At 42.1% G+C, this 9,311-nt stretch overlaps 1 protein-coding gene across 2 annotated transcripts in view; it reads left to right on the plus strand.

The window, feature by feature from the left end:
- ORC2 (origin recognition complex subunit 2) overlaps positions 1-9,311 on the plus strand; it is a 57,054-nt gene that overhangs the window by 505 nt on the left and 47,238 nt on the right. The window contains exons 1-7 of one of the 2 annotated variants that reach the window (XM_075829778.1): positions 1,570-1,693; positions 1,767-1,898; positions 4,966-5,115; positions 5,203-5,289; positions 5,551-5,679; positions 5,768-5,796; positions 8,427-8,484. In XM_075829778.1, coding sequence (XP_075685893.1) covers positions 1,805-1,898; positions 4,966-5,115; positions 5,203-5,289; positions 5,551-5,679; positions 5,768-5,796; positions 8,427-8,484 — 547 coding nt within the window. In that variant the 5' untranslated portion in view covers positions 1,570-1,693; positions 1,767-1,804. Of the gene's footprint in view, positions 1-1,569; positions 1,694-1,766; positions 1,899-4,965; positions 5,116-5,202; positions 5,290-5,550; positions 5,680-5,767; positions 5,797-8,426; positions 8,485-9,311 lie in introns of those variants that run through there. The other variant, XM_075829777.1, reaches the window with a different exon arrangement.

Consider the following 9,311-nt stretch of genomic DNA (forward strand, 5'->3'; position numbering starts at 1 on the left):
ATAGGTCATCAGTGTGTGACCAGTGGGGTACAACGTCTGGACCCTGCACTGATCAGCTGCCCCGAATGCCTGCAGGCACTGAAATAGTATCCCCCCCCCCCCACAGTTTGGGGGCAAACGTTTTTTTTTTTTTTTAGGCGTAAATATAGGAAAAAGCGATTGTCGGCATTGTTTTTCTTGTTTAGTTTTTTATCTCGTTCACATTTCACGCTAAATAACCTGTTAAATTAATTCTTCAGGCTATTCTGGTCATGTAGATACCGAATATGTGTAGGTTTTTTGTTTTTATGTAGTGTGGGGGCAATAAAATATATTTTATGCAAAATAATCTATTTTTTTGGGACTATTTATTTTTAATCCCATTATGGGATAACTTTATTTATAACTTTATTTTTTACTTGTAATGTATTAGCATACTTCTGTATGCTAATACATAACACTGTCACTATGACACAGGCTGCTGTTCGGGCAGCACATAGTGTACCCTAACAGCAGGCAAACGGAACAGACAGACCTGGGGACCTTTCTAGGTCCCCAGGGCTGACTGCAGAGGGATTCCCCGGTGTTTGATCGCATCACCGGGATTTCCCTTTGATCATGTCACTGATTGTGGCGATCAAAGGGTTAAACAGCTGGGGTTGGCATGTTTTCCGACCCCAGCTGTGTTCAGGAGGCTGCTCTGAGATCAGGAGCTGTTAGTTACAGCTCCTGCTTAGAGGATGAGCGCTCATCAGCCTCTGGGGACCTGCACCGCCTGATGTCAAAAGACGGTGGGCGGTCGGGAAGGAGTTAACTTCTACCAGTCGCATACAATAATAAACACCCATGATATAGACTACGGGACCTGTCACATCCCCCGACATTTTAGTAAATAATTGTATTCCCCATGAAATAACAATTATGGAACATTTTTTACGGTTCTAGGAGGAATAACAGAGGAACGGCACAATGTAGAGTTCTAAGAAAAGATGCTTCAGATTTGTTGTTTCATGGTGAATATTAGTATTTACTAAAACAGACATGTTAGGCCCTGTTCACACAGTTTTATGATGCGGTTTTTGACCTGGAAACCGTGCCCAAAAACTTGCCCATGGCGCTCAATGGTCACGGCTCCTAGCATCATAGTTATGTACGATGCTAGGAGTCCCTGCCTCTCCGTGGAACTACTGTCCCGTACTGAAAACATGATTACAGTACGGGACAGTTGTCCTGCAGCGAGGCAGGGACTCATAGCGTCGTACATAACTATGATGCTAGGAGTCCGGCTCCCTGCACTGTGTTCGGTCCGGTAATTATGGACGTAATGACCTCGTGTGAACATACCCTTAGTGTGAGGCACATTCAAAATTAATCACACCTCGCGCCTCACATCAGAACACGTAATAATTTTTTTTTTTATTGTTGGCAAAGTATCGAATTGGTATCGAAATCGCAATACTAAACGAAGTATCGGTATCGAAGTCCAAATTCTGGTATCGTGTCATCCCTAATGGAGCACTGCAGAACGCTCAATGAAATCAATGGCCAACCCTGCAATTCTTTATTTTATGTGGCAGCGGGTGGCAGAGGCACGTGGCAGTGAGGAAGGGTTGTCACCACCAGATAACGGCCTAAAGAAATGATCAAGTACATTCCTAGAAATGATGAGGATGTGGACATCCATATTTAGTCATTGGACTGCGCTTTATATCAGGTTTCCTAGAAATATTTCTGTTCTCGTGTGTTTCCATTATTGGACTATCTATTTAATTGTATCTTTTATTTAGGTCATGTTTTAGTTGATGCTGTTCCAGTTACAGAGAAAATGACTTCTGAGACTGATAAAGGAAGCAAGAACCTCCAGGTGCAGTTCATACCAGATGAAGATGTCTTGGAACATATCATTGATAAAAGTGAAGGTGGGTGACTCTCAGGCTGGGTTCACACTGTGTGTTTTTGTTGCATTTTTAACATGCGTTTTGTGTTGGTTGATGAACTGAAATTTAAAGACGTGAGTTATTCTACCAATCCAATGCATGTGAAATCTTACGCTATGTGTTTTTGTTTTTTTCGTATTGATCAAAACAGGTGTAAAGGAAAAGTGGCGTTGTTGTCCATAGCAACCAATCAGATTCCACCTTTTATTTCACAGAAACCCTTATAAAAATGAAAGCTGCAACTATTCCATTTTTCCTTTGCACCAGTTCTGATAAATCCCACCCAATGTGTGAACCCAGACGTATTAATCTAACGTTGAGCCTTAAAAAATAGGTCTTTGGTTCCCTGCCCTGCGGTTCAAAACACAGGGGAGACTTATGTGACTTATGCCAGTTTTCTGGTGGAAGAAGGTCACAAAATGTTGGTGCACGGCGGTTTTGTTCAATAATCGTCTACTTCTTCTTTTTTTTTTTTTTTTTTTTAATAAATTCTATGCTTCGCTCTGCTTGACAAATGTGCCTGCGGCCCAATACATTTACTATAATTTTACTACAAAAATTGTTGTAATTTATAGCAGAAATCAGCTGGCGTAGATTTCAGTTTGTGACGTACGGACAGCCCAAAATGCATTAAATTTGTTAGGAGCCGTCTTAAACTGAAGCTCACTGGAGTTGAAATGTCTGTCGTAAATTCCCCCCCCCCCCCTCCCTCCATCTAGGCACTCCACAGGTCAGGACAGGCCTGTGACCCAGGCCTAATGTGGGAGCTAGGCTACTTGACCCCTTAATGACCAGGCCATTGTGTGCGTTAATGACCAGGGATTATTTTTTGTTTATGGGACTTATTGATTAACTTTTGTTTTTTATTTTTTATGGTGGGAATGGGAGGAAAAAGGGAATTTTGCCATAGATTTTTTTTTTTTTTTTTTTTGGTCGCCATTCACCCGGAGGTTTAATTAATGCGTTAACTTTATTGTTTGGGTCGTTACGATCGGCGTGATACCATGTATGTGTTACTTTTTTTTCTTACACTTTTACTGAATAAAACTACTTTTTTGGGGGAAATTTTTGTAATATTTCTTTTTATTTTTTCATAAACTTTATTTAACTGTTTTTATACATTTTTTTTATTTTTTTACCCCCACTAGGGGACTTCTCCATGCGATCTGCTAATCTCTTATATAATGCTTTGGTATACTTAGTATACCAAAGCATTATTTCCTGTCCGTGTAAAACTGGCAGGCAATCTATTAGACCATTCCGAAGGCAGACCTGGGGGCCTTCATTAGGCCCCTGGCTGCCATGGAAACCCAACGGCACCCCGCGATTTCTTTGCGGGGGCACCGATGATGTGACAGAGGGAGCTCCCTCCCTCTGTCAAGCACATTAGATGCCGCTGTCACTTTTGACAGCGGCATCTAATGGGTTAAACTGCCGGAATCGCAGCTTGCTTCGATTGCGGCAGGAGCCACGCTGTGTATAACAGCTGTACTCCTGCCGCTGATCACGTGGGTACACTGGCAGCACCCACCCGATCAGAGCGACGGATATATCCGTCGCTATGCGGGAACTAACACCTGCTTGCGACGGATATATCCGTCGCTCGTCGTTAAGGAGGGTACTCTATGGCACTGTGTGACATTAAGGGAACACTGGCAGTAAACGGTCCCTTTATGGCACTTATGGGTATTTCTTCGCTGTTAATTGAAGGCTATTTATCAGGCTGCTGTTTGTCACTGTATTCGCGCTATGTGGCACTGTTTAATGTCCGCTCCAGAATGATTTGCACCCTCTATTGAAATAAGTTAAAATTAATACATTGAATAAGCGACACAGACAATTCGGAATATTTTGGGAATATAACAGGATAAGTAGCTGGGACCGCTGTAGTGCGTTATACAGCAGCGGATAGGTGATATTTATGTGCCACACACTTCAGCGCTCTGCAGTCCTGCTCTGTGAGTTCTTATGGCCTACTGCTTTGTGGCTGAGCTGTTACTCCTAGACCCTTCTGCTTCACAATTATAGTACTTGCAGTTGCCAGGCAGTTCCGGCAGATCAGAAATCTCACAACCTGACGTAGCAAAGGTGGCATTTTTCGACAGTGCCATGTTTAATGTTACTGAGCTCAGCAGAACGACCAATACTAATAGCGATGTTTTTCTATGGGGATTGCATTACTGTGTGCTTGATTTTATGCACGTGTTTGCAATAGGTGTAACTGAAACACCTGAACTCCATAATTCTATATATAGAATATATATATTTCTCCGCAATTACGGACCCATTCATTTCTATTGACCTCAGACGCCTTCTCGTATATTTGCCATGTAGTGTAGGTCCAAAATTCTGTGCGGATTGCGGACATTTGTTTCCATATCTTATAAGGGTGAGCACTGTGTTTTTAATACTAGGGTCCAAATATCCATACAACTCCTGTCTTTGTGCCCTGTGACCCACCTCTATTAGCCAAAATGACAGAATGGGTACCATGTTATGCCGTGGCTGAATGCCAGTGGGTCTGTATTTAGACATGGGGATGTCCTGATAACATAAAGTTCTGCTGCTTGCAGCATCCGTTATGGGGAGCTTCTTCATGGCCAATATTTACTGTTCCCATTAAACTTAAGAATCTGTGACTGCGTTAAAGGAAGATTGTGATTTAGAGCTGTGTAACCAAAAATAATATCTTATGAAATGAGTTGGCACAGAATTTTGGACCTATTCAGTGCCAAAAATCAGGTGTAAGTGGCTGTTCCTCTTCTCTCTGGAGAAATTAATAGGAGTTTTCTGGGAAAATGTAACTCTACTATTCTGTCCTCTAGTGTGATCTGCTAACGACAAATGTCTACGACTGGCTTCAGAAAACCAATGTCTCCAACGTTTCTAAATTGACATCTTCATCTTTTAATGATTATCCCATGCTGTTTACTTGTCAGTGTCGCATATTGTGATAAATACTCCGGTAAAATGTACAAAGTCGTCCATCCATTTACTGTCATGCTGTAAGATAATAATAGAACGACCTCTTATGTTGTGGTTATTTCAGGTTTGAGAATTCGAGACAGAACCGCCGCCCAGCGCATAAATAATGTGACGACCTTGAGCAAAAATTTTAATGAATATCCTGCAGATGATGAAACGTTAGAGGTTTGGAAGGAAAAGGATTATGTGGATGTTTTGGGAACAGATGCTCAAGGTATGTTATAGTTGTAATAAACAATTGTGTTTTTCTCTGTTGCTTTTTGGTATTCTGAGATTTATATCTTCTTATTTTCAACCTCAGACGTCCTTCAGGATGTACCTGGAACAGGAGGTGGTAAAGTGTATTCTTTCCAGACAGTAAAGCGCTCCAACAAGATGGCGCAGCTTGGTAAATGCCCATATATTATTATTATGAGACTCTTATCTTTCATATGCCACCAGGATTGCAGTTCTAGCTGTTACACAATCGGAGATATCACCAGTTAAAGGCACAGTCGGGAATGGAAACTGTATATGCCTGTAGTATACAGCTCCGATTCCCGACTGTGTTTTCAACTGGTGATATCTCCGGTTGTGTAACCGCTAGAACTGCGAAATACGTTTCCTTATGAGAGTTTAATAATGACGTTCGTTTTTTATATTCTTTCAGCTTCTGAATTGGCCCGAACACCTGGCAAGACTGTGACGTTCTCCACAAGTGATAGTCCTGAGATAGCTGGTAGTCCTGAGATAGCTGGTAGTCCTGAGATAGCTGGTAGTCCGCCCGCAAGCAGCAAGAGTACGTTACTCACATATTAGATTATTGCATATGAGGAAATAACTTGCAGATTTTATGAATAAGTTTCATTCTTTGATTTATTTCACAGAACAGTCCACCAATAAGACTCCCTCTAAGGTAAGCAAATATGACACACCGGAATGTATTTTAAAGGGTTATCCCATGAATCATTTTTATACCAAAGTCCAGAGAGGCTGTTAGTATCTGTCTTAAGGGATTTGTAGTGTTTCTTGCATATAAAAATACCTTCTTTCTTCTTCTTTCTTTTTTTTTTTTTAGTTAAACCATTATTATTTGAGTGATTACACCTTGTTTAATTTTTTCACAAGTCAGGAAATATTCTAAATTAGGTTCTAATTTATAACATTTCCATGTGCTGGGCACTAGAGGGAGCAGTTCCCAAAATTGCAGCATGGTCAATGTGGTAAAGCAAACTCATTGCTTTATGCTGCAAATTTGGGATGGACACTCGCTCAAGTGTCCTCACACAATCCCCCCTCCCTTATTCTGGCTAGTGCCAGGAGAAGGAGGGGGTTGAATCTTCAAACCTCCTGCACTGTGTGCCGCCATTTTCTGAGTGACTGCACAGTGTAGGAGGATTAGATACAGTATAACATACACGAACATAATACACACACATCACATACACGAACATAACTTACCTGCTCCTGCCGCCTCCGCTCCTATGCCTTGCGTTTTCGCTTCCTTGAGCATATGGCCGGAAGCCGCGGCCGGAAGTCGTCATCTTACTGTCCGGCAGCATCTTCCGGTCCACATGAAAATGGCGCCGGATTTCGCTCTGTGAACGAGCTTCGTTTTGGTCTGTGTGGGAGCGGCGCATGCTTCTGTATATTGTATATTCAGGCTGCTGCAGAATTGCTTTTTAGCAAAATGTCAACAGTGTGCTGCCCTAGCACTGTATAACCGTATACCCCATAGTATCAGCATTTCCTTTCCGTATATACCAGCTGCACTTACAATAGTGCAGTTAATACATAAGGTCCTGGTGTGGAGCGATTTTAGACTACATATTGCTGTGCCCTTAAGCCCCATTTCACACATTTTAGCCCTACATTTAAACGTGTACATTGGGAAAGCTCCCAGCATACATGTTAAACGTGCCTAGGGCCCCATTATATGGATGGAGTCTAAAAGATTGTTGTGGCCTCCTTCGGGCTGTATATATGTCGGGTATAACGTTTTTGTGGCTAGATAGAATATCACTGTAAACTACGCCATTCTTTCCAGAGGTGTCCAGTAAAAAACGTATACGTTTTTTTTAAACATGGTAGCCTATGGGTGACGGATTCTAATGTATGCCATTTTTCAAAAGCCTCTGTCAGATGAATACATCACCTCACAATCCAGCAGCAGAGAGGAGGGGGCAGTTGTGCTATAGAGAGATGGAGGGGACTGTTGTGGCGAGGCAGGAGATGTCCGCTCCTATTCTGGTTTTCCAGCTCTCTAGAGAAGAGTTTATTTCACATGCAGGGGGGGGATGCGTGAGAGAGAAGGCTTGCAGGGCAGCAGCTTTCTTGTGTATGGACTCGGCTCTGAGGTCTGAAAAAAAAGGGGTTAATGTGCCGTTGCTGTAGGGCAGCTACCTCACGGGTGGAAGTGAATGAGGCTTCAGTTTCCATATGGACGCTTGTGTCACTGAAGCATTATTACTGTTGCCTGGGAAAGCTCTTGTGATGTAACTGTTTTTACGAGGACCGTTATTATGATACTTCCCAGCGGAGGTTAAAAAAGAGTGAGAGTCCCCCAAAAGGAATCTTGGTTTCTGCCATTGGATGCAGCATGTTCAATAGGCGGAGTGCTGCCAAGTCTGCCGCAGTGTGTAGAGGGACCAAGGTTCATGAGGGATAGATTGGCAAAGTATTGGTGGGGAGGGATGATTGGGCAATGGGTTATGTTGAAGCCTATACAGCGGGATATGTTAAAGGGAACCGGTCACCAGCATTTCACCTATTGAACTTTACTTATCCCGCACTGGCCACTGCTAACCAGTTCATTGACGTTATCCCCGCTCCTAAACTCCTCTCTGACTGTAAATATTTTGCGCCTTTTATCGTAATAATCCGGTGCCCCGTTGTGCGCACACACCAGAAGAGGACATCGATGCACAAGCGCAGGATTTTGTGTGCTGGGGGAAGGCGAGGAGCTGTCAATCAAAAGTAAAGAGGCGGGAAAAACTCGGAAAGACTTGAGGAATGAAGATTTGACTCTTTTCAAACGAAGATTTGATTCTTTTATGCTCATTTGCATACGGTGCGGGAACACTAAAAAAACTGAATATTAAAGCTACAGAGCTGACTAAGAAGACAATTATAGGTTACATAGAAATGATTTTTCACCCACTACCCCCAGGTATTGCTGGTTTAATAGGTGAAATGCTGGTGACAGGTTCCCTTTTAAAGCCTTCTGTCAGAGGTATACGACTGGAGTCTTCCTGACGTACACCTCCGATGGAAGGCTCAAAATGCAGTGTGAAAAGGGCCTTACACCTTTCCTGAACTGATGTTCCCATGTCCGTTAAGAGAAAAGGTGGGACCAGTGATCCTGTATGCATTATGTGCCTCGTCCTCTTGACCTGACGTTATTCCAGATTTCCAACATTTAACTTTCAACATTTAACTTTCCTTATATGAGTAGCTGTAGCGTTATGATGTCATTATTAGTGCGATTTTCATATTATTCATTACATCACTCTTCTTTTTGTGTTTTTTTTTTTTTTTTTGATTAAGGGAAAGAAACCTGTATTTATTTCCACTACTCCCCACAGACTTCGGAAGAGGTTGTCCGGTATAGTATAAGTTTTTTGTTTCCTATTTACTTAATATATATTATAAATGTACCGTATTTTTCGGACTATAAGACGCACCCAGGTTTTAGACAACCGAAAATAGGAAAAAATTTCATATTTTACTACTTTTACAACGAACAAATAATTATTTTTAACCAATAGTTTTTTTTCTGTTTCACCACATTCTGAGAGCCATAACTTATATTTTTTCATCGTTTGAGCGGTGTGAGAACTTAATTTTTTCGCGAGACCAACTGTAGTTTTTATTAGCACCGTTTTTTGGTAAATAAGATTTTTTTTATTTTTCATTTCATTCTTTTTAGTGACCAAAAAACAAAGATTCTGGGGTTTTAAATAGATTTTTGTTTTTACGCCGTTCAACGAGCGAGTCAAATAACTCCTATATTGTTTTAGGGCTGATTCAGACGAACGTGACGTTTTTGCGCACGCAAAAACCGCTGCGTTTTGCGTGCGCAAAAGGCACTTGACAGCTCCGTGTTCCCTGTTTATATGGATGCGCGGCTGCGTGCTTTTCGCGCAGCCGCCATCATTATGACACTCCGTTTGGATGTTTGTAAACAGAAAAGCACGTGGTGCTTTTCTGTTTACATTCATTCTTTTACTGTTATTGCGCGAATAACGCTTGTCCCACGGAAGTGCTTCCGTGGGGCATGCGTGATTTTCACGCACCCATTGACTTCAATGGGTGTGTGATGCGCGAAAAACGCCGACACATAGAACATGTCGCGAGTTTTACGCAGCGGACTAACGCTGCGCAAAACTCAGACTGTCTGCACTGCCCCATAGACTTGTATAGGTCCGCGAG

Source organism: Rhinoderma darwinii, chromosome 6, assembly GCF_050947455.1.
Source record: "Rhinoderma darwinii isolate aRhiDar2 chromosome 6, aRhiDar2.hap1, whole genome shotgun sequence".
Lineage (NCBI taxonomy): Eukaryota > Metazoa > Chordata > Amphibia > Anura > Rhinodermatidae > Rhinoderma > Rhinoderma darwinii.